The sequence below is a fragment of the Aotus nancymaae genome, unplaced genomic scaffold (assembly GCF_030222135.1).
Source record: "Aotus nancymaae isolate 86718 unplaced genomic scaffold, 86718_ANA_hifiasm-v0.15.2.pri h1tg000018l, whole genome shotgun sequence".
Taxonomy (NCBI): domain Eukaryota; kingdom Metazoa; phylum Chordata; class Mammalia; order Primates; family Aotidae; genus Aotus; species Aotus nancymaae.
The window spans coordinates 7914110-7941984 of record NW_026988430.1 but is presented as its reverse complement, the minus strand read 5'-3'; the positions used below and the strand labels follow the sequence as shown (position 1 = coordinate 7941984).

General features: G+C 59.4%; 2 protein-coding genes across 11 annotated transcripts in view; one reads left to right on the top strand and one right to left on the bottom strand.

Moving 5' to 3' along the window:
• The first annotated feature begins 59 nt into the window (after positions 1-59).
• Positions 60-24039, top strand: SREBF1 (sterol regulatory element binding transcription factor 1). 3 transcript variants are annotated; one of them, XM_021674776.2, is made up of 20 exons: positions 60-157; positions 11376-11465; positions 14687-15118; positions 15480-15667; positions 15752-15886; positions 15966-16187; positions 16816-16930; positions 17281-17501; positions 17725-17926; positions 18086-18264; positions 18494-18755; positions 18839-19005; positions 19194-19362; positions 19888-19996; positions 20278-20387; positions 20472-20604; positions 20809-20974; positions 21448-21648; positions 21750-21861; positions 22373-24036. In XM_021674776.2, exons 1-20 carry the CDS (start codon positions 67-69, stop codon positions 22603-22605), a joined length of 3537 nt encoding a protein of 1178 aa, XP_021530451.2. In that variant the 5' UTR covers positions 60-66; the 3' UTR covers positions 22606-24036. The 3 variants fall into 3 exon arrangements, with proteins under 3 accessions (XP_021530451.2, XP_021530452.2, XP_064234304.1); XM_021674777.2 differs by lacking the exon at positions 11376-11465 and having other exon boundaries at positions 22373-24038; XM_064378234.1 differs by lacking the exon at positions 11376-11465 and having other exon boundaries at positions 20278-20604; positions 22373-24039.
• The window catches only part of RAI1 (retinoic acid induced 1), a 129178-nt gene continuing 125006 nt past the window's right edge, over positions 23704-27875 (bottom strand). For 7 of the 8 annotated variants that reach the window (XM_064378216.1, XM_012436969.2, XM_064378217.1 and 4 more), the window contains one exon: positions 25434-25658. In XM_064378216.1, coding sequence (XP_064234286.1) covers positions 25585-25658 — 74 coding nt within the window. In that variant the 3' untranslated portion in view covers positions 25434-25584. Of the gene's footprint in view, positions 25128-25433; positions 25659-27875 lie in introns of those variants that run through there. The other variant, XM_064378219.1, reaches the window with a different exon arrangement.

The window sequence follows — 27875 nt, the reverse complement described above, 5'->3', positions numbered from 1 at the left end:
CAGTCCCTCGGAAGGGCCGTGCGCAGCGGCGGGCCCGGCGGGCCTCCCGGAGGAGGCGGCTGCGCCATGGACGAGCTGTCCTTCAGCGAGGCGGTTTTGGAGCAGGCGCTAAGTGAGCCGTGCGATCTGGACGCGGCGCTGCTGACCGACATCGAAGGTGCGTCAGGGTGGGCAGGGCTTGAAGCCGCGCCGGGTGGCGCGAGTGGGGGGCGCGCAGGTGGCTCCCCGGCCTTTGTCTCCCCGCTGGGCGCCAGCTTCGTGCTGTGCTCGCGCGGGGCTTCCCGGCGTCTCTGAGCTGCGCGTCGTGGACCTCGGTGTCCCGGGCCTCGCCGAGCCTTCCTGGCTCCTTCCCTGGCTTCCGCCCTGGCGTCTCGAGCCGCGCGCTCGGCTAGGATTCCTGGGCCGGGCCGGTGTCCCTTGGCGGCTCCGGGCCGGGACACGTGCGCCTCTACGCGTCCCAGGCCGGGTACCGCCCGACGGGTGGGTGAGTCTCCAGCCCTGTGGCGGCCGCGGCTGGAGCTGGGGACCCGGGCGTTGCCGAAGCCCCGCCCCAGCCGTGACGTCAATGCGAGGTTACTCACGGTCATTCCCTCCGGCCCGAGAGTTCAGCTGGGCGTCGGAGCTCCTGCGCATGCGCACGGGCGCTGCTCGCGCACTTGCCCGGCTTCGGGTTGGGTTCTCTGGTCTGCTACCGGCGTCGCCTCCGCACTCATTCACTAACCGAATGCCAGGCCCCGTCGTAAGCACCGAGGGTTCACAGACAGCCCTGGGCACCCGCTCTTTTCGGGAACACCATCCCCCGGGAAACCAGCAAATAGATATTTAGTTGCACCTTGGGTGGAGCGGGGCGAGGGGAGGGCAGGGATGTGGCTACTTTGGGCAGAGCGTCAGGGACTTCTGAGCTGAGAGACCTGAAGGTCACCCCCAGGACCAGCAGGGAAAGATGTTTTCCAGGCCAGGGCGAGGGAAGGGCAAAGGCCCCGAGGCAGGGCCTAAGTATGAGGAGTTAAAGGCTTGCAAAGGTTGCGGAGGGAGAGGACGCCAGCCACCTTCCTCGGCCAGGGAAAGGGCGGAGCAGGACCGCTGCACCGGCTTCCATCTTTGGAGCCCAGCGCCTTGAAGACTGGGCAGCCGCTTCTCACTAGGCAGGGCTCAGCTTTACCCGCTTCAGTAGAGGATTTTTCAGTTTTTATTCAGACTTCCTGTTCTTCTTTCCAATTACACATCTTTTTTCATTGTAGAACAATTAGCAAGTGCGAGTGAGCAAAAAGAAAATAAAATCTTTAGACCAGGTGTGGTGGCTCACGCCTGTAATCCCAGCACTTTAGGAGGTCGAAGCAGGAGGACTTGTGTCCAGAAGTTTGAGACCAGCAGCCTCGGCCACATGACAAAATCCTGTCTCTCCAAAAATAAAAAAATTAGCTGGGTGTGGGTAACACATGCTTGTAGTCTCAGCCATGCTGGAGGCTGAAGTGGGAGGACTGCTTGAGGCCAGAGCAAGAGGCTGCAGTGAGCTGTAACTGTGCCACTGCACGCAGCCTGGGTGACAGAGTGAGATTCTGTCTCAAATAAAACTTTAAACCTACCACCCAGAGATAAGCCCTGCTAATTATGTGAAAGAGCTTTTCATCTCTCTCTCTCTCTCTCTCTTTGGTTTGGGATGGCTGCACTCTTCATAAACTTTTTCTTTTTTTTTTGAGACGGGGTCTTGCTCTTTTGCCCAGGCTAGAGTGCAGTGGCATGATCTCAGCTCACTGCAGCCTCAGCCACCCAGGTTCAAGAGATTCTCCAGCTGCCAGGTAGCTGGGATTACAGTTGTGCACCACCATGCCTGGTTAATTTTTGTATTTTTAGTAGAGACAGGGTTTCACCATGTTGGCCAGGCTGGTCTCAAACTCCTGAGCTCAGGTGATCTGCCCTCCTCAGCCTCCCAAAGTGCTGGGATTACAGGCGTGAGCCACCACACCGGCCTTCATCAACTTTTTAAAAACAACTTTATTGAGGTATACTTTATACACCACAATATTTATCCATATTAAGTATATCATTCAACGATTTGTAATTTTCTGAGTTGTGTGACCATTACTAGCTGTAGAACATTTTTATCGCCCAGTAAGATTCCTCCTGCTCCTTTAGTCACTTCCTGTTCCTGCTCCTGGCCCAGGCAGCTATGGATCTGTACTTTTATAAATTAAAATACGGTCCATTGGTTCACAGCAGATTGGAACCTGCTTGGTTCCATGTCAACAGCCAGATGACAATCAGGCTCCCTCATTTCCCCACCTGATCCCCTGTCGATGGACACCTGGGTTGTTTTATCTTCATAAACTGGGCTATAGTGGACACTGAGGCCAGTCTTTGCCTGGTCCTCATTGTGTTCCTAGGATGAGGTTCTGGGAGGGGAATTGCTGGACAGAGATCGAGCCTGCTTTCGAAGCTTCTTCTACCAGGCATAGAGCTGAGCAGGTTTGATAAGGTCTGAGGAGAGGTGATTTGGGGGTGGAAATGTCAGGTCTCTTGAGAGACATGAGGGATAAGAGGGGGCCAGGCTGGCCTTGAGTGCCAGAGTAAAGAGCTGGGCTAGATGTGGGGGTCGGTCAGCAGTCGGAGCAGGGGTGTGCTGTGCTTCAGCTCCCTCTGGCTGCCCGGGTGGAGGATCGTAATGTGAACAGAAAACACTAATTGAGTCCTTACTGTGCTCCAGACACTGCTGATGATCTCACTTAATCCCCCCAAAACCCCAAGTGGGTAGACATATGATGAAGGTGACAGCCTTGAGGACCAGAGAGGTTAAGTGATTGCCTGAGGTCACACAGCCAGATGATGGCAGAGCCGGGATTCAAACCCAGGCTGTGGGCTCCAGAACCTAGCTCTTAAGCTCTTAACTCACTGGGCTCCTAAGAATGGGGATGAGGGGTTGAGGGAGGCTGCTCCATGTGGGGCTATGTGGGGGCCTGGGAGTGTGGGTCATAGAGGGGTCAGAGGTTATGTGGCCACCTCCCTGGCCCAGTCCAGAGCAGCGTTTGAGTCATCAGACTGGGAACTGACCCGGGGGAGCCAGCCAACAGTTTTGAGCCCCATCCGGTCCTGCTGCCTGCCATGGCCAAACACTTGTCACGTGGATGGATTTGGGGTTGGAGAGTCCTTGCGTCTGTGGGTGAAGTCACTGCCCTGGCTATAGTGTGCCTGGGTTTGAGTCCTGCCTCTGCACCAAGACCTCAGGCTCACCTGTCTCCTCCCGGGCCTCACAGTACCTTGCGGCAGTGGGGAGTGATGGATCGGGAGAGCAGCCCTGTGCCTACACTGGGGATTATTATTAAGCCTGTGGCAGTCTTCACCTCCCTGCTGAGGTTTAATTCATCCGATTTTGCGCAAGCTTATGAGTGCAGAAGAGGCAGATGGAAACTGAGCTCTGGCCGAGGGCCTAGAAGGGGGCCTCAGGGTCTCTTTCCTCTACCCGGACCCCAGATGTCTGCCAAGCCCCGTCAGAGGCTGCTTCCTGGGAAGCTCTTCTGGGCGTCACCTCGCCCTAAGCAGTGCATCCTCAGAGTTCTCCGGCCCTGATGTCCCTCCCGGCGTGCCCAGCCCAGCCACCACGGAGCCTGGCTTCCAGTCATATGTCTGGCTGTTTTCTGGGTCCAGGCCAGCCCTGGTAGGGCACAGTGGGGCTCGTTCTGCCACCCCATACCTTTCCCCAGATATCTCATGCCCCAGTTGTCTCCCCAGTCCCACCAAGCACCGGCACACCTTGGAAAACATAGCTCTAGACTGTTCACTGTCCAGCTCCCAGCATGGAACTCCCCTGCTCTCCAACCATGCATAGCTTCCCAGTGCTCCAAGATAAAGTTCCCTTGTCTCAGCGTGGCATTCAAGACTTGCAAAGATTGCCAGACATGCCCCTCCTGTGATATTGCCCATTTATCGAGAATCCGCGGCCTGAGGCACAGCCTGCTCCGCTATGGCGCCCCTTCTCCCTCATCCCGGTGTTGAGAGCCCTCTCGGGGGTGGAGCCTGAGGGGATCTCTCCTATCAGACATGTTCCCCTTCCCATGCCTTTTTCTGCCTCTTGGCATCCAGCCTGTCCAACCCCAGGGTGGCAGAAAGCCCTCCCAGTGTGACCATGCATTGCTGTTTCTCCTAGGGAAAGCACCCTGCCGTCTCTGAACTGCAGGGCCCTCCCCTGAAAAGCAGGAGATGGAGGCTGTAGGATTTGCTGCCTTTCAGCCCCCAAGGGGTTTGGCCCTAATGCATCTGAAGGGACAGGGTTGGGGAGATGGAGAGGAGGGTGCTGGGAGGGGGTCCAGGGAGGCAGCAGGTAGGTGGCTGGTAGTTACCTCCTGCCCAGCAGTCACCTAGCTGGACATAAACATCCCAAGTGACCCGGTCAGCTCCAGGCTGGAGTCACTGCCAGCAGAGGCCTGGGATCTAGACTTTGCCCACTGACAGGTGGAGCCCAGGCTGGCCAGAGGAATTGCCTCTGGCCTTGTCTCCTACCAGCCACAGGCCATGTGGATGTGCCCTTTGACCCTGGGCACTGACGTGTGACAGTCTGCACCGTGTGCTCCACAGGAGTGGCTGTGTGTGTCGGGGGCGAGGGGGAGAACCTTAACCAGCTCAGGGGTGAGAGGGCAGGGAGTCATTGAGACTGGCTCCGTGTGGGTCCCCTGCTGGGTTGGGGCTTGTGGGAGGTGGCACAGGGCTGAAGGAATTTGTGGCCTCCCCGAACCCTGTGTGAGCACCTTCTCTGCAGCTATCTCCCAACAGGTCTTGCCTCTGCACGCTGCCCCTGCCAGGCTCTGGAGTCCCTGTACTCCCTGCAGCTAGAAGATTGGGACCCAGGGGTCTTCATGTGCAGTTCTTGGACAAGTCCGAGAACCTTCAGGTTCTTATCAATATAAAGGGAACAATACTAAACCAGCTTTTTGGAATTGTGGGGATCCGACAAGTGAAGGCTTAAGCAGTGCATGGCACACAGTAGGTAGGCCCTGAACCAATGCCAGTTAGTATTATAATTATCACCATTGAGCCAGATGCAGTGGCTCACGCCTATAATCACATTGACTTTAGAGGCTGAGGTGGGAGGATTGCTTGAGGCCAGGAGTTCAAGACCAGCCTGGGCAACATAGCAAGACCCTGTCTCTAAAACAAGCAAAGAAGTCATCATTTAGCGCCCTTAACCAGTACCTGGCACCCGATAGGTTTAGCTCTACAAATATTAGCAGCAGTTACCCAAGAAGCCTGTGCTGGAAGTTTCTAGGATGTACCAGGCTATGGTTCGAAGTTCTGAGCATCTACCATATGGTGGTCTGGAGTCAGTGAGAGACAGAATGGGGCTGATTAGGCCAGTGGGGAACCCCCAGCCCCACCACAGGGAACAGGCACCCTATCCTTGGCTTCCATGAAAGATAATTGACTTGCTGGGTGCAGTGGCTCACGCCTGTAATCCCGGCACTTTGGGAGGCTGAGGCAGGAGGATCACTTGAGTCCAGGAGTTCAAGACCAGCCTGGGCAGCATTGTGAGACCCAAACTAAAAAAATTAGCTTGGCGTGGTGGAGCGTGACTGTAGTCCCAGTTACTCAGGAGACAGAGGCTGAGGCTAGAGGATTGCTTGAGCCCCGGAGGTGGAGGTTGCAGGGAGCCATGATCATACCACTGCACTCCAGCCTGGGCAACAGAGTGAGGCCCTGTCTCAAAACAAACAAACGAAAATAACCTGCTGAGGAAGCAGTGTTTCTGGCTGGGGGAGGAGGGGCAGAGTGGCCATCTGGCCACAGATGGTGGTTTCTATGCAAAACACATCAAGGCAGCCTTGGAAATGCGAGTGAAGGCACCTTCAAAGTTCTGGTCACAGCCTTGGGACCAAGCAAAGCCACCAAAAGTACATAAAAGACGATGGCCATCACCCAGTGCTGGTGATGCTGGAAGGACGGGGATTCATTATTGGGGAGGATGTACAGGGCTTTATTTCTTCAGACAGCAGCCTGGCAGCTTGGGAACATCTTGCTGCCTTCATGTGAGCTTTAAAACAAGCTGCAGAGAAACAACCCAACAGGGAGCAATCTATATAATTTATATGAAGAAATGTGCAGCAATGCCATTTTTTTATTTGTTTTCAGAGACAGGGTCTTGCTCTGTCACCCAGGCTGGAATGTTATGGCACAATCACAGCTCACTTCAATCTTGAACTCCTGGGCTCACTCAAGGGATCCTCCTGCCTCAGCCTCCAGAGTAACTGAGACTACAGGTTCATGCCACCATGCCCAGCTATTTTTTTTTTTTTTGAGACGGAATCTCGCACTGTCGCCCAGGCTGTACTGCAGTGGCGCGATCTCAGCTCAGTGTAACTTCCATCTCCCAAGTAGCTGGGACTACAGGCACCTGCCACCATGCCCTGCCAATTTTTGCATTTTTAATAGAGGCAGGGTTTCACCATGTTGGCCAGGCTGGTCTCAAACTCCTGACCTTGTGATCTACCCGCCTTGGCCTTCCAAAGTGCTGTGATTACAGGCATGAGCCGCCATACCCAACCTTAGCACTGCCATTTTGACTGAGAACCGCTGCCCAGCAGCAGGGGCTGCTCCCTGAATTGCCACCGAATCAGGCCCATGGGTGGTTTTTCTGCTGCCAGTGATAAGTATGTGCCCTGGGCCATGTCCCTGACAAGCTGTCTGAATTGTGCTGACCGGCATCATGTGTAATGGCCGTCTCACAGGTTCCATCGAGTTTGATTCCACACACCTGCAGGTCCGGGCAGAGCCCAGTGGGGAGAAGTGTGGCTGTGAGGTTTCCAGGGTTGGATGATCAGTGTGTTGGAACTGGCGTGTGGAGGGCACAGATGAGGGAAGAATGAGGTGGCGCCAGAGCAAGTTTTGAGGGAGGAATAGGAGTTCTCCCAGTGGAAAGGGCATTCCTGGTGGAGGGAACAGCCTGGCCCAGGGAGACACCAGTGGGGGGTGGGGGTGGAGGCAGCCATGGCTGGAATCCGTCCGGCCCCTGACTGGGGTCCCTGCTGTGGTCAGCCCTGTGCTGGGTGAGGCTGGGGTCACAGCTGGTTCAGGCCCTGCCAGGAGGGGCCCCCAGCTGAGGCCTGGCCTCTAATTCGGTAAGGAACGTGGGTGGGTCTCAGTGGCGGGGGAGGTGTTTAGGAAGCCTCTGGGAGGAGGCAGTGCTGGAGCTGAGCCTTAAAGAGCTTCGTGTCGTCCTCTCTGTCCTTGCAGTCCGCACACGCTCAGTGGACTGACAAATGAGGAGAGCTGGTCAGGGCAGAGGCAGGCCGGACCTGGGGCTCCCTGCTGTCCCCGGCAGGCCGGGGCTGAAGCGCAGTCTCTGGGGTCAGCAGAATGGGGTTTACGTCCTTGATTCTTCACAGGGCAGCTGTGGGACTTTGGGCATGAGGCCTCCCTCTGAGCCTTAGTTTCCTCCAGAGGGCCGTGTCCAGGTGCAGCTGGGGCTCCAGCCACGGGTGCGTCCCATTCCAGGAAGAGCCGGCACACACTTGCACCCTCGGGGCGGCCGTGAGCACACAAAGGGCCGCCTGTGCCCCTGCTGCAAACACGACCAGCAGAGCACAGGAGAGCTGCTGGCTCCAGTTAGCAGGATCAAGGAGACGCCTGGTGGGAGCAGAACAGCAAGGGGGTGTGGCCCAGCTCCCTGCAGGGATGGTGCGCACCATCCCCTGCACCTCCATTAGCAGGCACAGAGGTGTGCTGTGGGATCCTGTGAGCCACTGTGCCGCGGCCGACCCTCTTCACAGTTGGCGAGGCTTTGTGATCTGCAGGGCAGGGTCAGTTTGCAAATCCCTTTCCCACCCGTTCCCTGGAGAATCAGAGTCCTTGGCTCAGATGACAGACAAACCTGAGTTGGAATCCCAGCTCCTTGGCTGTCCTGGCTCTGCTCTTCCTTGCTGTCCAGCTGTTGCACATCCACGCCCACCGCAGGGCCTTTGCACACGCTGTTCCTTCTCCCCTCCCTTCTGGCCCACTCCCTCATTTCATTCAGGCCTCCTTTCAGGTGTCACCTCCTAAGATGGTCTGCCCTGACTACCTCATCTACAATGACCCCAGTGCCTGGCACAGGATTGGCACTCAGTAGATATTGCCAAAGAGATGGATCTGGGTTCTGTGGATGAGGCCGTGGGGGCAGGTGGCGAGCTCCCTGTTCCAGTAGGTGTGCAAGCATAGGTTATCTGGGGTTCAAGGCCTTGTGTACGTTGTAGGCTTCTGTGCTGGTCAGAGCTAGGTCCTGCAAGTGCGTGGTATGACGCCTGTCCAGGGCTTCCATCGGGGCTTCACAGAACACATTGACAGGAGTCATTAACAGCTTCGCGAGTCTGCTTTCAGAGAGACGTTTGAAGGTGGAACTGGGGAGGGATGCCAGGTGGGGGTTCAGGTTTCCTGTTGGGTCCTGATAGGATCACGGCAGGAGAGGAAGAAGAGGGAAGAGGAGGAACCCAGGCTCTGGGGCAGGGGTGTCAGGGCTTCGCAAGATGGGGAAGGTGAATGAGGGAGCAGTCTGTGCCTCCTCGTCCATCCTGTGTACAGAGTGTGGGAACCAGAAGGGCCTTCTTAGCGGTCATCGGGAAGCCCAGTGATTGGTTCACCCACAGGTGGGCTGCAATTTGGGTGCCACGTGAGCCTCTAGACACTAGCTATCCCAGCTTCGAGGACAGGGACTAGGGGAGGTGAGAGAGGCGCTTCCTTAAATTGTGCACTCAAGGTGCCTCAACTGCCTTACTCTGGTTAGACTGGTTCCGTTAACTCCCCTTAAAAAAAAAAACCAAAAGGACTCCATTAAATGGTAATGGAGCTCCGACTTGAATACTGCAAGTATCAGGCAACTCACTACCTGACTTTCCAGTTCTAAACCATTCTAATTGCCGTAGAGGGAACTAACCTTTGTTGAGACTGTTGAGTGGTGCATGTTTTGCACACTTGCTCTCCCAGAACCCCCACTCATGGAGATCCTAGAGAGTGGGGAGTGGACTGTCCCTGTCACACAGCAAGTGAGGGGCTGAAGGAAGAGCAGGCCCAGGCATGCTGCCCCAGATGGCCTGCTTGGCTGTGGCTCTGGGGAGGCTGTGGGGCTGGCTCTAGAGTTTACTTTTTCAGTCTTAACCAGCTTCTGTAGAAGTGATGACAAGCTTCTGTAGAAACTGGCCAGCAGGCCGGGCATGGTGGCTCACGCCTATAATCCCAGCACTTTGAGAAGCCAAGGCAGGCAGATCACCTGAGGTCAGGAGTTCGAGACCAGCCTGGCCAACATGGTGAAAGCCTGTCTCTACTAAAAACACAAAAATTAGCCAAGTGTGGTGGCGCAGGCCTGTAATCCCACCTACTTGGGAGGCTGAGGCAGGAGAATCACTTGAACCTGGGAGGTGGAGGTTGCAGTGAGCTGAGATTGCGCCACTGCACTCCAGCCTGGGCAACAGAATGAGACTCTGTTTCAAAAAAAAAAAAAAAAAAAAATGGCCAGCAGATCCAGCCCCAGGGGAGAGTGAGACAGGTCTGGCCAGGCCTTGAGTTTCAGAGGATGGCCATGGCCGGTGGCACCCAGGCTCTTCCTCCAGGCATCTTAACTTAGTCTGTGCCCTGTGCCCTCTGTTCCCAGGTCACACCCCTCCTCCTGGAAGGCCCCGTGCCCCACCCCCACCAGAGTCTTTAATGACTCTTCTGCCCCTGGGGCTCAAGAGAGCCACTGCCCCTCCCCTCCCACTTCCTCAGTGGGATGGGAGTGGGGGAAGATGGGAGAAATAAAGACACAAAAAGGGCTGGAATCTGTGGTAAAGCCAAGATGGGGAAGGGGAGGGGACAGGCTTGACTGTCCGAGGTGACCCTGGCCCTGCTGTCTCCAGCAAGTATCTGCTTGTTGGTCCAGCCACATTCTGGGCTCAGAAACTGGGGAGCAAAGTAATGAAGGACTCAGGCTGGGAGGTCATGGGGAAGTCCTGCCTGGAGTTCAGCTCTCAACCTGCACCAGGCTGGAGTGCAGTGGCGCGATCTCGGCTCACTGCAACCTCCCGGGTTCAAGCAATTCTCCTGCCTCGGCCTCCTGAGTAGTTGGGACTACAGGCGTGCGCCACCATAGCCAGCTAATTTATTTTTAGTAGAGATGGGGTTTCACCATGTTGGCCAGGATAGTCTCGATCTCTTGACCTTGTGATCTGCCCACCTTGGCCTTCCAAAGTGCTGGGATTACAGGTGTGAGCCACCGCGCCCGGCGAGGCTTATCTGTCTTAAGTCACTCATGTGAGGTCAGAGCCTTTGCCAAGAGCAATGCTGTGTTTTGTAAAGAAGCGCTTGGGCTGGACAGTGACAAGGACAGGGTGTGAGGGAGACATGGCTGGGTTTTCTTGCTTCAGGTCCTGAAAAGAGAACAAGGTTGAGGCCACGCCAGGCTCTGATCTCGTGTGTGTGTGGGGTGTGTGTGTGTGTGTGTGTGTGTGTGTGTGTCTAACTCTTACCTTTGACAAAAGAGGGAAGGCAGGCCAGGCACCTCTTCAAAAGACCCCTAGAGCCTGTCTGTCCCAGGGCCTGTCCCTTCCTGACCTCCCAGAGGTTCGGGATTCACTTGGTGACTACTGGCTTGTGAGGCCTTGAGGAGGAGGGGCAAACTTCACCTACTCAGCAGAGGGACATCCGTGCTGGCCGTCAGGAAACCCTTATGTCCGGGCCTCAGTTTCCTGGAAGTTACCTGTTTTCAGGGATGGCTTCATCCCAGACCATCAGCCCCGCTGCGGTGGCGGGGCGGGCGGGGGTGGCCCCTTCCCGGGGCTGCCCTAAGACGTGGAGGTCCACTGCAGCTACCACTCGGCAGCGCTTGGCCTTAATCGCTTCTTAGTGTTGCACCCATATTATCTCCCTTCTACCATTCGACGCCAGGGAGATAATGAGTGTGCTGTTTTCTGGAGGAGTAAACTGAGGGTTGGAGCAGTTAAGACTCACTCAGGGTGTCAGCGAACCAGTGATTTCGAACACAGAGTTCTGAGGTGTTGGGCCAGGACCTCCCTGCTCTGACCCTTTAACGGAGGGGGCGGGAGCTGAGGGCCAGTGACCGCCGGTAACCCCGGCAGACGCTGGCGCCGAGCGGGTTAAAGGCGGACGCCCGAGAGTAACCCCAACCCCATTCAGCGCCGCGGGGTGAAACCCGAGGCCCCCGCTGCTGCCGTGGGGAGGTGGGGCGTGGGCCGGGCCGGGGCACTAGCGAGGCGGCGGCGCGGCTGCTGATTGGCCGCGCGCGCTCACCCCATGCCCGGCCCGCAGCCCCGAGGGGCGGGGTGGGGCGGGGCGGGACCTGGGGGCGGGGCGGGGCTGGGGGCGGGGCGGGGCGGGCGCACCCGGGCGCTCAACGGCTTCAAAACTCCGCCGCGCCTTGACAGGTGAAGTCGGCGCGGGGAGGGGTAGGGCCAGCCGCCTGGACGCCCTATGGGCGGGTGCAGATCGCGGAGCCATGGATTGCACGTTCGAAGGTATTTTTAGAGGCCCCCTCGGTCCTTTATACAATGCCTCCGTCTCCTGCAGGTTCTCCTGGAGTGGGCGGACGTGGGGGCTGGGGAGCGGGAAAGAGCCCCCTCCTGAGGGAAAAGGTGTGACAGTCATTTCAGCTCGCTGGGGAAGAGGGGGGGCTACCCCCAACCAAATTAGTGCCTCCTGCAACTCAAGGGGGAAGGGTGTGCTTAGAGAGCCGACCTAAGGGGATCTGGAGGCAGAGTGTGGCCTTCTCTACCTTCTCTGCACCTGCTTTGGGAGGGGCCAGGAGGTTGCAGGGAGGAGGGCCTGCTGTCCCTCTGTCTGCCACAGCGTCCAGCCTGTTCAGCACCCCTGCCTTTTGTGGGCATCTTAGACTCTTCGGGCAGACAGTGGGAGCCCTAGATTGTCAAAATTGTCAGTTTTTCCTGCAGGCCTCAGTTTCCCCCATCTCTCAAAGAGGCTCATGCAGACTGGGGTAAAGGGGTGGGAGACCTTGCTGTTGAATGTCCATAATGACTTGATGACTTGTGAGCTGGAGAGTTCACAAACCAGGAGAGTTTCTACTGGAGGAGCCAGGGCCCCCCACCCTATCCTATTCTGCCAGCTGCTCTAGGGAATTCCCATCCTGCAGTGACTTCCTTGCCAGGGCACCTGTCAGTAGGCAATGTTGGGTCTCCAGTCTGTGCCCACTGCCTGCTAAAGCCTCAGGCAGCCCTACCAAAAAGGGTTTAATCTTTTCTGTTGTACAGATGAGGAAACCGAAGCCAGTGAGCAGAGGCTGTTGGTCCAGGCTCCACTTCAAGCTGGCGCTGGGCAGGGCTGGGAGCTCAGGCTGGGGATCCTGAGAGCACTGGAGGCCCCCATGGGTCCTATAGAGCACTCTGACCCAGTGGGTGCTACCGCGAGTGGGTTAGAGGGCCCTGGGCTGAGCCAGTCAGGCTGCCAGTCGCCAGCTGGGGAAGAGGGCCCACGGCCAGACGGGGCTGAGGTGGGAGTGTGTCCCAGTCTGTGTGAGGAGGAAAGAGTCAGGACAGACAGCACTTGCTTTTACAGAGGTGAAATCAAAGTCCTGAGTGGCCAGGCCTGGGTCTTGAGGCTACTTGGCTGCAGGCAAAGCCTGGACTTGAGCCCAGAACTCTACACAGAGACACACTGGTTGGTTATGTGGCCAGCAGCTGGCTGGGCCCTAAGCCTTGGTCTCTTCCACTGAGTAATGAGTTGGTGATGGCAGTCTGGCTCTTGGCTTCTAGGTAGGGCAAGAAAAGGCACAGAGATGATAGATTTGGCATTTTGCAGACCTGGGTTTGAACCCCACTGCATGCCCTTGGGCTGTGTGTGGTCCTCTCTGAACCTCAGTGTCTTTTCTTGTCTCCTAGATGAGTGAGCTAATTTTTTGTTTTGTTTTGTTTTTGAGACGAAGTCTTGCTCTGTCACCCAGGCTGGAGTGCAGTGGCGCAATCTCGGCTCACTGCAACCTCTGCCTCTCGGGTTCAAGCGATTCTCCTGCCTCAGCCTCCCAAGTAGCTGGGACTACAGGAGCACGCCACCACGCCCGGCTAATTTTTTGTATTTTTAGTAGAGACAGGGTTTCACCATATTGGTCAGAATGGTCTCGATCCCTTGACCTCGTGATCTGCCCACCTCGGCCTCCCAAAGTGCTGGGATTACAGGCGTGAGCCACCGCGCCTGTCTGAGCGAATCTTTTGAGGTAGTCTAGGGTAGTGGCCAGTGATTGGGGCACTGGAGTCAAGTATGGTCTGGACTCTGGTCTTTTCATTGAGTCTGACTCTATGAACTTAGGCCAGTAAGTCACCTCTCTACAGCTCAGTTTCTTCATCTGTAGAATGGGGCCAATGATCATACCACCCTCTCAGAGCTGTGGGTGAGGATTAGGGCTCTAGCCTGATCCCATCAATGTGGGTAGCCCCACAGCAGGCCCGGCTTTTTGCCCAGACCCACCCTTCTGACATGCGCCCTCACCGTTAGAGTGCTTCCAGCATGGATGAGGACCCCGCTCTGATCTGGGGTTCTCTTGGGAGGACTTCCCTGTCTGCCATTCTCTTGGGGCTCCTGTGCTGCCCTAGGAAGAATGGGCCCAGGCTACACAGCTGGTCCTTGGGCACAGACTCGAGCCCATCCTGCCTCTCTCTGCACCCCTCTTACCTCTGTAAACTGAGGGGAGGGGAAAGTCACCTACTCCTCAGCAGTTTCTAAGCTGCTTTGTCAAATTTAGTGTCCTGCTGAGGGGGCCTTGTAGGAGTGGCCAGTGGGTGGGGCGTGGGGCCCATCGCTCCTGTATGGAGACCCTCTCTGTCCTGTTTCCCACCTGCCCTAGACTGCTTCCTCCCTCCCCATCCCCATCTCCCTCCCAAAGACTGGAGCTGCTGGATCTGTGGACGGCGGCGTGTCCCCATTTCACACATTGAGAAACTGAGGCCCCAAGTGGGGCCAGGGAAGGCTGTACCTGGGCCTCTGGATTCCTTTTGTCATGGGTGGGGTGGGAAGTGATGGAGTGTGGAGAGGGCAGGAGAGTGTCTGCAAGGGTTGGTCACCTCATGGGCAAATGCTTGGAGTCTGGTCTGAATCCACAGTGCAGTGTGGACGTGTGTGTGTGTGTGTGTGTGTGTGTGTGTGTGTGTGTATTCAGAGGTGGATGTCTTCTAGTAAAGACATCAAAATACGGGACATTCTCACCAGAAAGTTGCCTGCTTCTAGGCAGGGATTTTTCTCATTCACAGTCAGGAACAGGGCCTGGCATGGTGTGGGCGCCCAGCACATGCTCATTGAATGAGTGAATGAATGAATGAATGAATGTGGGCCTGCTGTTTGCTGTGGACTAAGGATGTTGCCAGATGTTTGGGCAAATACTGGGTGGTGGGAAGAGCTCAGGCCCAAAGTCTGCAGTCTTGGGCCGACCCTGGGCTCAGCCCCAGCCTAGCCGTGGGGCAGGACTGGGAGCCTGTGGTGCCCGCCTTGTCCAGGCATTGTGATGCCCTGGCAGCCGCAGGCAATGCTCCGGACAGCACAGGTGTTTGTAAAATGGCTGTGTGTCTGGGAACACCAGCTCCCATGAGTGGCCTTCTGTTCTGGTGGCATTGCCCACGCATACAGCTGTGTGCAGACAAAGGTTGTGTGAACAGGGTTATATCTGGATGTGTGCGATGCCCTGTTTGGGAATTGGTCTCTGCCTCACTCACACATCCTCTTCTCCTTTCCCCAGACATGCTTCAGCTTATCAACAACCAAGACAGTGACTTCCCTGGCCTGTTTGACCCACCCTATGCTGGGGGTGGAGCAGGGGGCACGGACCCTGCCAGCCCCGATACCAGCTCCCCAGCCAGCTTGTCTCCACCTCCTGCTACACTGAGCTCCTCCCTCGAAGGCTTCCTGAGCGGGCCGGAGGCAGCGCCCTCGCCCCTGTCCCCTCCCCAGCCTGCACCCGCTCCATTGAAGATGTACCCGCCTTTGCCCACTTTCTCCCCTGGGCCTGGTATCAAGGAAGAGTCAGTGCCACTGAGCATCCTGCAGACCCCCACCCCACAGCCCCTGCCCGGGGCCCTCCTGCCGCAGAGCTTCCCAGCCCCGGCCCCTCCGCAGTTCAGCTCCACCCCTGTGATGGGCTACGCCAGCCCTGCAGGTGGCTTCTCCACAGGTAAGGGGGATGTGTGGCGGAGGGGACACCCCAGGCGGGGCTCCCAGGAGCACAGGAAGAAGCTTCTGTGATGTTGGTAGAGATCCGCGCAGGCTTTAGAAACGGGCTTTGCTCTGCTGCTTGAGACGCCTTGTTATTAGCAGTCCTGGTGTGCTTGTTGCCAGGGTAAGCGCAACCTCAGACTGGAGGCCTGGCTTGAAGCCAGCACATTTGCGTCAGAGCCCAGGCAGGGACTGTCCATAGGAAGCCACCACACGGGCTAATGACTTACCCCAGGCCAGCCGGTGATAGAGACCTGAGGAGCAGGTTGAAAGTGGGTGAGAGTGGTCTATGTCTGCAGCCCCAGGCTTTATTTCTGCAGGGAGCCCTCCTGCGAGCACCCAGCAGCCGCTGCCTGGCCTGCCACTGGCTTCCCCGCCAGGAGTCCCGCCCGTCTCCTTGCACACCCAGGTCCAGAGTGCAGCCCCCCAGCAGCTACTGACAGTCACAGCTGCCCCCACGGCAGCCCCTGCAACGACCACTGTGAACTCGCAGATCCAGCAGGTTCCGGTGAGGGGGTCTGGCCAGGGGTTGGGGAGGGGACAGCTCCTGGCCGAGACACACAGCTTATGGCCGAGCCCTCGCTCTGCTCAGGTCCTGCTGCAGCCCCACTTCATCAAGGCAGACTCACTGCTTCTGACAACCATGAAGACAGACGGAGCCACTGTGAAGGCGGCGAGTCTCGGCCCCCTGGTCTCTGGTGCCACTGTGCAGACAGGGCCTTTGCCGGTGGGTGGTGTGGGCAGGGCATGAGGGAGTGGGGTCTGCACACACATGTGCCCGCCTGGTAACATGTGTCTGGTTGCAGACTCTGGTGAGTGGCGGAACCATCTTGGCAACAGTGCCACTGGTCGTAGATGCGGACAAGCTGCCCATCAACCGGCTGGCAGCTGGCAGCAAGGCCCCGGGCTCAGCCCAGAGCCGTGGAGAGAAGCGCACAGCCCACAATGCCATTGAGAAGCGCTACCGCTCCTCCATCAATGACAAAATCATCGAGCTCAAGGACCTGGTGGTGGGCACTGAGGCAAAGGTGTGGAGAGGCCTTCAGGGCACAGACTGGGGTGCCCCCGGGAAGGAACAGATCAGGGGCAACCGGAGGGAAAAGAGAGGGCCTGAGGCTGAGCCTGGACAAGCAGGGAATTGGGTTTCAGCCTCCCCAGGCCTGGCCAGCCTCATTTATTTAGTTAAACTGGATTGCGGGCCTTTCCAATAAAGGTGGGGCTGTGCTGGCATTCGGGATGCACCAATGAACAAGTCAGACAAAAACTGTCCCTCCAAGAGGGGCCGGCGTTCAGGTGGGGGAGATGGACAAGAGGCAGGATGAGTGCTGGAGGCCACCACGTGGGGCTCATTGCAGAGAAGTCAGGAAGAGGGATGGTGAGGGCCCCTCATGGTTAGCCAGGGAAGGCGTCCCTGAGACGGTGCCAGGCACAGCAGCAGCTAGCCAGGCCCCGCTGTCTGCATCTTACATCCTAACCCTGTGCATGGTCTGGGACAGGGGACGGGAGGAACATTTCAGGTGGAAGGAATGAGTGCAAAGGTCCTGAGGCAGTAGTGTTGGAAAGCAGCTCCGCACCCCCTTGCTAGGGGCCCCCAATCCCCCAAGCCCCGACCTGACGGGCCACCTGTGTGCTCTCCCCTCCCTCCACACCGTGCAGCTGAATAAATCTGCTGTCTTGCGCAAGGCCATCGACTACATCCGCTTTCTGCAACACAGCAACCAGAAACTCAAGCAGGAGAACCTGAGTCTGCGCACTGCTGTCCACAAAAGCAGTGAGTCCTGGCTTCACTGAGCTCCAGTCTGGCCTCTAGCCCTGCTCCACAGCCCGGTCCTAGCCCCACCCTGCCCTCGACTCTGTCCCTGTCCTGGTTCTGGCCCTACCTCTGCCCCACCCACCTCCCCCTTGGCTCTAGCCCTGCCTTCAGCTCTAGGCCCGTGGTTACCTGTGGTCCTAAAAAGAGCCCTGGCACCTCCCTTTGGCCCTAACCCAGCCCCATCGAAGCTTCCCGGGCCAGCTTTAGGAGCTACAGCAGCCTCTAGGCCCCCAACCCCAGGGCCCTAAGCTCTGTTCTGGGGTCACATATTCAGCCTGTGCCCCGGCTCTGTTCCTTTCGGCCCACAGAATCTCTGAAGGATCTGGTGTCGGCCTGTGGTGGTGGAGGGAACACAGATGTGTTCATGGAGGGTGTGAAGACGGAGGTGGAGGACACACTGACCCCACCCCCCTCAGATGCCGGCTCGCCCTTCCAGAGCAGCCCCTTGTCCCTTGGCAGCAGGGGCAGCGGCAGTGGTGGCAGTGGCAGTGACTCGGAGCCTGACAGCCCCGTCTTCGAAGACAGCCAGGTTGGGCCCTGCCACAGTGCCTCTTTCCCACTCCCAGCCCTATCTCTGAGCCTCAGGATAGGGCCAGACCCTAACAGATCCTACCCCCATTTCATAGAATAACAGGCCTGGAGCCATATGGGGTCTCACAGTAAGGTGGGCAGAATCCTGACCCCCCTCGTCAGCCCCATGCTCTCTGGAGTCCCTCCAGTTCTGCCTTCACCACCCTGCCCGCCCCCAGCAGGCAAAGCCGGAGCAGCGACCGACTGCACACAGTGGGGGCATGCCGGACCGCTCCCGCCTCGCCCTGTGCACGCTCGTCTTCCTCTGCCTGTCCTGCAACCCCTTGGCCTCCTTGCTGGGGGCCCGAGGGCTTCCCAGCCCCTCAGAAACCACCAGCATCTACCACAGCCCTGGGCGCAACGTGCTGGGCACTGAGAGCCGAGGTGGGACCGGCCAGCCAGGGCATCTTCGGGAGGGATGTTCGCGGGGAGTTCCCACCAGGCTTGTTGGGGGGATGCTCACGGGGAGCCCCCCACCAGGCTTGTGGGCTGGGCCTCTGGATTTCCTGGGAGCTGTGTCCCCAGCTTTCCCTCTGCCCATAGATGGCCCTGGCTGGGCCCAGTGGCTGCTGCCCCCCGTGGTCTGGCTGCTCAATGGGCTGCTGGTGCTGGTCTCCTTGGTGCTTCTCTTTGTCTACGGAGAGCCAGTCACGCGGCCCCACTCAGGCCCCGCCGTGCACTTCTGGAGGCATCGCAAGCAGGCCGACCTGGACCTGGCCCGGGTAAGGGGGTGGCCCCAGCAGAGTGGGCAGGGCCCCAGGCTGGGAGGGTGCTGGGTGTCAGCCTGTTCTCCGCTCCCTGTGCGCACCGTGAAGATCCTGGCCTTCCTGGGCCTGGCCGTGCATCTGCAGACCCCCACTGTCCCTCCAGAGCCTGCTGTGTACAGCTCTTCCCAGCTGTGGGGCAGCTGCTCTGACCTTACTTTCTCACCTGGAAAACCCTCATCTGCAGGGGGACTTTGCCCAGGCTGCCCAGCAGCTGTGGCTGGCCCTGCGGGCGCTGGGCCGGCCCTTGCCCACCTCCCACCTGGACCTGGCATGTAGCCTCCTTTGGAACCTCATCCGTCACCTGCTGCAGCGTCTCTGGGTGGGCCGCTGGCTGGCAAGCCGGGCGGGGGGCCTGCAGCGGGACTGTGCTCTGCGGGTGGACGCTCGTGCCAGTGCCCGAGACGCCGCCCTGGTCTACCATAAGCTGCACCAGCTGCACACCATGGGTAAGGCTGAGCGTGGGGCGGGCCCTGCAGCGCTCCCTGCTGCCTGGGCTCCACCGCAGCCTCATGGTCTGCCTGCCTTCCAGGGAAGTACACAGGCGGGCACCTCACTGCCACCAACCTGGCGCTGAGTGCCCTGAACCTGGCAGAGTGTGCAGGGGATGCCGTGTCTGTGGCGACGCTGGCCGAGATCTATGTGGTAGCTGCATTGAGAGTGAAGACCAGTCTTCCGTGGGCCTTGCATTTTCTGACAGTGAGTGGTGGTGGTGGGTGGGTGGGTGGGTGGGATTTATCCCTGAAGCTCTCTCCAGAGGCTCCCTGGTAAGAGCTGCACTGGATGTGGCACTGGTTACCAGAGGGGCTCCCGGCCAAGCTGCGGCTCAGCCTGGGGTCTGGCCCCAGCCTGTGTCCACTGCGACAGCCCATTTCCCTCCCCTACAGCGTTTCTTCCTGAGCAGCGCCCGCCAGGTCTGCCTGGCACAGAGTGGCTCAGTGCCCCTTGCCATGCAGTGGCTCTGCCACCCAGTGGGCCATCGTTTCTTCGTGGATGGGGACTGGGCCGTGCTCAGCACCCCACGGGAGAGCCCGTACAGCTTGGCCGGGAACCCAGGTGCTCTCTCACCCCCTCCTTGTCCCTCTCCTGTCCTGGCCCGGCCCTCACCTCCTGAATCTCTGGCAGTCTCTGGCCACCCAAGTCCTTGTTCCCACCGTGGGTTGTTGCTGTGGGGGCTGCAGGAAGGGGAAGGCCTAGATGAGTCTTGGTTCCCACTGCGGCTTTCAGAAGCACACACGGGAATTTAAGGGCAGGTGGCTGATTTGGGAAGTGACCCCAGGCAGTGCCGCTGTGGAGTGAGGAAGTGTGACAGGGAAGAGTGGAGCCAATAGTGGCACCTTCTCAAGTCGGTTTTCCTTTGGGAGCAGCGCAGGGCAGGTCTCAGTGTTGTTCTGGCCAAGGCTGGTGCTGGGGTATTTATATCCATCCGTTTTCCCGTCCTTGGCAGGGGCTGCACCCAGGGCCGCGCTGGCACTTCCCATGGCCCTGGGTGTGGCCCCAGCCCACCCAGGAAAAAGCCCCTGGCTTGGAGAGGAGGGTAGGGCCCTGCTCCCCACCCCACTCAGCTCCTCCTCTCCACAGTGGACCCCCTGGCCCAGGTGACTCAGCTATTCCGGGAACATCTCTTGGAGCGAGCACTGAACTGTGTGGCCCAGCCCAACCCCAGTCCTGGGTCAGCTGATGGGGACAAGTAAGTGTCGTTGTGTCCTCCTCCAGGCAAGACCCCTCCAGCAGGAATCTGGGAACGGCTCTGTCCTCAGCCCTGTGGAGAGGGCCAGAGCCTGGACTACCGTGCGTGCTGTGCGCCCTTCTTCCTCTCTGGGTTTCCTCTCCCCGCCAGCCTGTGGGAGGAGACAGTGGCACTTTGCAGAGCCAGGGGTCAGGCTGGACTCTGGTGGGCAGGTGGGGAGGGCCAGCACCCTCCTAGGACCCCTGCCGTCTGTCCGCACAGCCAGCCCTCTCCTGCCACAGGGAATTCTCGGATGCCCTCGGGTACCTGCAGCTGTTGAACAGCTGTTCTGATGCCGCTGGGGCTCCCACCTGCAGCTTCTCCATCAGTTCCAGCATGGCCACCACCACTGGTGAGCACCCAGCCCCTGCCCCGCTCCCTTCTCAGCCCTGGTACAGCGTGGCTGAGGGCTCAGGGGACCCTCCGTCTTCTGCAGGCGTAGACCCGGTGGCCAAGTGGTGGGCCTCTCTGACAGCCGTGGTGATCCACTGGCTGCGGCGGGATGAGGAGGCAGCCGAGCAGCTGTGCCCGCTGGTGGAGCACCTGCCCCGGGTGCTGCAGGAGTCTGAGTGAGTGCAGGGCAGAGTCCTCCTGCCTGGCCCCCGGCCCAGCCTTCCCATCCCCTGGGCACTGTGCCTCCACCCCTGCCTTTGTTCTGTGCAGGACGGGTCACCACCTTTTTTCCCAGAAAGCCAGAGCCAGGGCAGTGGGGGGCACTCAGCCAGGGCTAGTGGCCTGGTCTGACTGGCACTCTTCTGCCCTGGTCCCAACAGGAGACCCCTGCCCAGGGCGGCTCTGCACTCATTCAAGGCTGCCCGGGCCCTCCTGGGCTGTGCCAAGGCAGAGTCTGGCCCAGCCAGCCTGACCATCTGTGAGAAGGCCAGTGGGTACCTTCAGGACAGCCTGGCTACCACACCAGCTGGCAGCTCCCTTGACAAGGTGAGGGGTGGGGCCAGGGGCCTGGCAGGGCTGGGGGACTCAGCCTTCCATTCCCTGGTCCTTCTCCCCAGCCCCCAGGGGCCCCAGAAGACCATGGGATTAGCCCTCGAAGTGCAAGATGGGGATCCAGCAGACCTTGTTTTCTGGCTAAAGCTTCTGTCCAGGGGAGAGGGGTTGCCCCTATCTGGCCTCGGTTTCCCCACGCCTGGGAGGAGGGGGGTGGATGATGTGGCAGGATCCCTTCGGAGGCCCTGCATCAAGAGGCCTGGACAGCTGCTCGGGGCCAGTGGCGGGTGTGGGGGCCAAGAGAGGCGGGCGGCCCCGCGGTGCATTGCTGTTGCATTGCACGTGTGTGAGGCGGGTGCAGTGCCTCGGCAGTGCAGCCCGGAGCCGGCCCCTGGCACCGTGGGCCCCCATCCTGCCCCTCCCAGAGCTGGAGCCCTGGTGACCCCTGCCCTGCCCGCCACCCCCAGGCCGTGCAGCTGTTCCTGTGTGACCTGCTCCTTGTGGTGCGTACCAGCCTGTGGCGCCAGCAACAGCTCCCGGCCCCGGCCCCAGCAGGCCAGGGTGCCAGCAGCGGGCCCCAGGCTTCCGCGCTTGAGCTCCGTGGCTTCCAACGGGACCTGAGCAGCCTGAGGCGGCTGGCACAGAGCTTCCGGCCCGCCATGCGGAGGGTGAGTGCCCATTGGTCCCCTCTCCTCAAGATGGGGAGGAGTCAGGTAGTGGTGGAGAGGGAAGAGCCTGAGTCTCCACTGTGCTGTCCCCCCTCGCCCAGGTGTTCCTACATGAAGCCACGGCCCGGCTGATGGCAGGGGCCAGTCCCGCAAGGACACACCAGCTCCTGGACCGCAGTCTGAGGCGGCGGGCAGGCCCCGGTGGCAAAGGAGGTGAGGAGCAGCTGCTGACCAGGGCTGTGCTGTCTCCCAGCAGGGAAAGGCTCACATGGGGTGTGATACCAAGGGAGACTGCGTGTGTGTCAGATGAGACAGGCCTGGAGCGGTGGCTCACGCCTGTAATGCCAGCACTTTAGGAGGCTGAGGCGGGAGGACGGCTTGAGCCCAGGAGTTGGAGGCGACAGTGAGCCTGGGCAACAAGGAGAGACCTTGTATCAAAAAAAAAAAAAAAAAAGAGACCAAGCATCTTCTTGGTGGTTACCTGACAGTTCCTTTCATGAGAAATCAGTGGGCTGACTGTCATTTGTGGGATACAGGACTGCACGTGCATGACTCAGTCGGTGGACTTTAAGTGTGGGCTGAGAATAGGGTGGGGAGAAGGGGACCTGCCAGCCCCGTGTGCCAGGTACAGGGAGGGGGCAGAGCCTTAGCTTGTGTGTGGGCGGGGCTCCCGCGGGGCACGGCCAGTTCGAGCCCCACCCCTAACACATCCCCGTTTGCGCAGGCGTGGCGCCGGCGGAGCTGGAGCCGCGGCCCACGCGGCGGGAGCACGCGGAGGCCCTGCTGCTGGCCTCCTGCTACCTGCCCCCAGGCTTCCTGTCGGCTCCCGGGCAGCGCATGGGCATGCTGGCTGAGGCGGCGCGAACGCTTGAGAAGCTCGGCGATCGCCGGCTGCTGCACGACTGTCAGCAGATGCTCATGCGCCTGGGTGGTGGGACCACTGTCACTTCCAGCTAGACCCCGCGGTGTCCCCAGCCTCAGCGCCCCTGCCTCCAGCCACCTGGGTTCCGTGCGGCGTCTGTCCTGCGTCGGAGCGCTGAAGGCCGAAGGCAGTGCCAGAGATCCTGGCCTCCACGGTTCACCCGCTGCTGCACTGTCCCTTCCGCGTGGAAGGCTTGAGGGGCGCGACTCCGACTCGAAGAGCGGCGGCCATGACAGTGCTGACCTCTGGTGGCCGATCTGGGCACTGCAGGGGCCGAGCCGTTGGCGCGGGAGGGGGGGCCCTCCTTGCTCTGCAGGCACCTTAGTGGCTTTTTTCCTTCTGTCTAGAGGGAAGAGAGGTGCGTACACTTCCCTGCGCTGGCAGAAGCCAATTTGGCTTTCCCGGACTGCGAGCGGGGCTCGGCCCCGGACGCCTCTCTCTCCCGCGTGGGAAGACATGTACATAGTGTAGCGTGCCTGACCTGAGGCTCCTGTGCTACTTTGCCTTTTGCAAACTTTATTTTCATAGTTTGAGAAGTTTTGTACAGAGAATTAAAAATGAAATTATTTATAATCTGGGATTTAGTTCTTCAGCTGATGGATGTGCTGACCAGTGAGAGTGCTTGGGCCCTTCCCCTCCGCACCTAGGCAAAGGCTTCCCATCCCCCGCCGGCCGCTAGGGACACGACTTACTTTCCTCTTTCCGATGTTAGTGTGGGGAGGGCTGGCTGTATGGCCTCCAGCTGACGTGTCCCCCTGCTTCCAGGGCACGTGTTTGGGCTGTGTCAACCCTTAGGGCCTCGATGCCGGACTGTCCTCCAGGACCCGTCTGTTGTATGACAGGAGCTCGGGTCTCCCTGTAAGTCTGGCATGTCTCACCTCCCCCTTCCTGGCCCCTGGGCACTTCTTCACAGCAGAGAAGCCTCCGACCTCCCTCCCGACCTGCGGCCACATTGGAGAGGGGCCACAGGGGCGGGGGAGATTTCCTGTTCTGTGAAGGGCAGACTCCCTGACTCCATTCGTACCCCCAACCCCTCCCTTCATTCCCATTCCGCAACTAAAGCCTGGCCCAGCTCCCAGCTGAATCTGGTCAGAATCCACGGGCTGCAGATTTTCCAAAACAATCGTTGTATCTTTATTGACTTTTTTTTTTTTCTGAATGCAATGACTGTTTTTTACTCTTAAGGAAAATAAACATCTTTTAGAAACAGCTCGATACACACAATCTTCAGTGTGAAGCAATATACTAATAAGAACACTAGTCTTAACATTTACAGTCTTCATATATATTATATATATGTATATGTATACATATATATACACTATATAACGAGGCCAGATATAATACACACGTTTACCATTTTACAGTCATATGTACAGGAAGTTGCTAGGGCGGCCCTGGGCTGGGGGCTGCGTCAGGCCTATCGAAGCGTGGACAGAGCTGAGGACACGGACGGACAGGCGGACAAACTGGCAGGGACTGGCCCGGGCCGGTGGTGGCTGCCTGGGCAAGGGGCATTGCGGTAGCCCCCTACCCGGCAATGGCCCGGTTGGGGCTCTGTTGCGGGCGCACGACGCACGGCGGCGACACACGGGAGAAGCGAGCATGTTCCCAACATATATACATTCTATGTAACATATATATAGAGGGGTACACAGGTTTTGTACACGAATCTAGCGCTGTCCCTGCTCCCGTGCCGAGTGGGCGCGGCGGTCCCTGGTGGTGCACAAAGGTCGCGCGTCCGCCGGAGGTGCGTTCTGGCCGCTTCTTGCGTTCTGCGTTCCCAGACTGGGCTCCAGGGGTGGGTGGAGGACTGGAAAGAGGACGAACAGAGAGGCCAAAGGGTGTCCCAGTCCCGCCCATATTCGGGGAGCTCACAGCCCCTAACGGAGGATAGCCCAGGGCTACCCGGGTTTTGCCCGAACCGCACGAAAGATCTGGCAAAGGCTGTGCGGGAAGGGCCCCGGACGCGTTCCGCACGGTTTGTTCCAAAGGCTCCGACCCCTCCCGCTCCCAGAAAGGCTTTCTTTCTCCCTCGCCTCGTCCACAGAGCTAGGAGCCGCCCTCTGCCTCTTCCAGGACTGTTTCGACCCCCACCCCCAAGCCCAGGGCTCCCAGCTGCACGCCACGACCGACAGGGGTGGCGGCGGCACCCACGTGGAATGTGTGCCACGTCGTCTTGAGATTCCGGAGGGGAAAACCGTCCCCAAGCCAAAGCCGTTTCCCACCCCCACCAGAGGCTGAGCGTCCCGGGGAGTCTGGCCGCTCGGCGGGCTCCACCTCTGCAAGCCTGGCCCCTGGGGTGGGCAAGAAGGCCCTGTGACGTCCGGTTCCGGGAGCACGCAGCTCCGGAACGGGTTTTCCTCCCAACCCGGGCCGCAAGTCTGAGCCCTAAGCGGCCGGATCCACGATCCGGGACCCGGATCAAGGACCGGCTCTGGACCCGCGCTGGGAGCAGCTCAAAGGCCCGGGGGCTGCGCAGGCGGCTCCTCTCCGTCGGCGGCGGGCGGGCTCCGGCGGCTCCTCCGGCCGTTGGGGTGGATTACAACGGCAGCCTCTGCAAAAGACGCCCACCCGCCAGTTACCGACGACCGCGGGCCTCACAGTCCACAGGCCCCGCCCCCCAGATCCCCGACCCGGGTGACGCGGGAGCGCGGCAGGGGTCTCCGCCCGAGACCGCTGACCCTACCTACCCCGTCCACCTTCACCTTCGTGCCGCCGTCCGCGCCCCCGCCTGCCCTACTCTCACCTATCTGGGTGGGCTGCGGGGAGGCCGTCCCAGGGACGCCCCCAGGCCCTGGCTGCCCCCGCCCCGACGCCTGCAGGTCTTTGGCGGCGGCGGCAGCGCGCAAGTGGACGGGGACCTGAACTGGACTGCGGCGGGGGCTCCAAGGGGTGGGCAGGGAGAGCTCCCTCCCTCTCGGGCTGGGCCCTGCGGGGCTGTGCGGCCCAGGGACTCGGGGCTGTGAAGGAGGTGCGGGGTGGGGCTCCTCTCCCACTTGACTCCCATCCCCCTACAATGCACTGTGGTCCCCTACCTTATGTTTGGGACATTTCAAAGAAAAATTCTCTTCGATGAATATGCAACCTGTGACCAAAGAGAAGTTTCAGCGGTTAGGACAGGGTGGAGGCTCACAGCTTGAGGTTTTGTCGGCAGCCAGGAGGGGAGCCGCTGCAGGGGCTCTTTCAGAGTAAATCAAACCCTGCTCAAAACCTTCCACACTCCACTCCGCGGTGCGGTACGGCCCTGGCCTGGAGGTCTTGACTCACCTCACCTCCTCCGCCTCCCCCCGGAGTTCCACGCGCCGCCCCACCTCACTTGAGGCCGTCCCTCACTCCCTCCCCTGCCTTACTCTGCCAGCCACACTTGTCACTGCTCCCTAAGAGGCTGGCTTATGTGGTGATCTTGTCTCGGTCCGTTTCTTCCCCACCGGCAGGCAAGCTTCCAGAGAGCACCAGCTCTCGTCGTCTTCCCTAGATGTATGCCTGGTCTGGCTCTGCAACACCCTGTGGACAGGCTGGTGGTGGTGTTGCAGGCCTGGATTTGCGCATCTGCTACTTCTCTGAACCTCAGTCTCCACATCTGTAAAATGGGCATTATGCCACTTACTGTAGGCCTATCATGGAGATTGATGATGGGGGTGTATAGAAACCACCCTGGCCGGGAGCAGCGGCTCATGCCTGTAATCCCAGCACTATGGGAGGATGAGCTGGGTGAATCACTTGAGCCCAGGAGTTCAAGACCAGCCTGGGCAACATGGCAAAACCTCATCTCTACCAAAAATACAAAAATTAGCCAGCATGGTGGCGCATATCTGCAGTCCCAGTACTCTGGAGGCTGGGACAGGAGGATCGCTTGAGCCTGAGAGGCGGAGGTTGCAGTGGGCTGTGATTGCAGCACTCCAGCCTGGGCAAAAGAGCCAGACCTTGTCTCAAATAAAATAAAATAAAATGTAAAAATAAAATAAATAAATAAATTCTCCACACTGCACATGTGGCACACAGTGGGTGCAGGAGGCAGGGGTACAGAGGACAGCCGAGCATGGCCAGTGCTCATGCCCACCTAGGCCTGGGATGTGCTGCTATCTCAGGGAGTCCCTACTCCCCTGCCTGCTGCCACCTAGGGAGAAGGTGGCTTTTCCCCCAGGGACCCCCCAGTCCCTAGTCTCCTTCTGGGCTCCCCTCTCCCACGAGCCTTGCCAGCCACTGATCTAAACAAACCCCAGACCCAAAAGTAGCTGGAGGCTGGCGCTCTCTCCAACACAATCTTCCTGTTCACATTGGAGGTGGCTCTGTGCAGTGGCATCGTGACAGGTGGTGGCCAGAAGGCAGGGTGGGGACAGCTCTGCAGCCCCGAGGGCAGGGCTGGGCAGCAGCAGGCCTCTCTGAGGCGGTCTCCCCTTGTCTCCAGAAGCTGGAGGTGCCTCAGACCTGGAAACTGCCATTCAGGGCCAGCAGCTGGAGATGCGCCACCAGCTGGTTCCCTTCCCTTGGCTCGAGCAAGCCAGACGCGGTTCTGGGGCTGAACTAGATTTTCCAAAGACATTGGGCTAAAACCCAAGGCCTTCCCCCTGCACGCCTGAGTAACTGCAGGCGCTCCTACCAAGGGAAGTTGAGGGTAGGAGGTCGCTACTTCCAAACAGGCTCCCTCAGCATTGCCCAGCACCGCCCCACATGGGGCATGGGGTGGGAGACACTGGGTAAAGCCAGTCCTCAAAGATCTGGCTCTGGCCCTGGCGCCTGCAGCTGGGGAACCTGGGCGCTCACTGAAAGGTTGGCCCCAGGGCCTGGGTGGGGAAAGGTTCAGACAGGATACCGGGGTGTAGCAGCCTCTGCCTGCTCTTCAGAGTTACTGCTTGTCTCCAAACTGGGGTTCCTTAACAAGGATTGGACGGGGGGAGGATGAGTGGGCCAGGACAGTGCAGTGTGGGGCAGAGGCTGGCAGCCAATGGGCAGCCCTGGTGCCCTATAGTCCGAGTGCCTGGTGCAGAGGCCTGGGGCTCCTCCCAGGCTAGACGTCGGATCAGCGTGGCCGGCCTGCTCCCTCAGTGCTCTCACTCCCACCCTGCCTGTCTCCTGCCTCCCAGGTGCCCATCTTCCCTGCCTTCACTCTCGAGCTCACTTGTTCTACCTCGCCTTCTCTGGCAGCTGTTCCTCAGTTTCCCAGGGGTCCATTCCTCCTCCTTGGCTAGCTGTTCCATGGTGAGCACAACCCCCACTATCTTGCCCCTTCCAGGGCTCTGATGAGCCCTCGCCTGCTGATGGTGGGTGAGACTCGATCCTGAGCCCAGCTGCCTACACTTTG

Coding starts and splice junctions, on each gene's coding strand:
- SREBF1 (XM_021674776.2), top strand. CDS start 67: ATGGACGAGCTGTCCTTCAGCGAGGCGGTTTTGGAGCAGGCGCTAAGT. Junction 19,006..19,193: donor GGGCCTTGCATTTTCTGACA/GTGAGTGGTGGT, acceptor CCTCCCCTACAG/CGTTTCTTCCTGAGCAGCGC. Junction 21,862..22,372: donor AGGCCCCGGTGGCAAAGGAG/GTGAGGAGCAGC, acceptor CCGTTTGCGCAG/GCGTGGCGCCGGCGGAGCTG.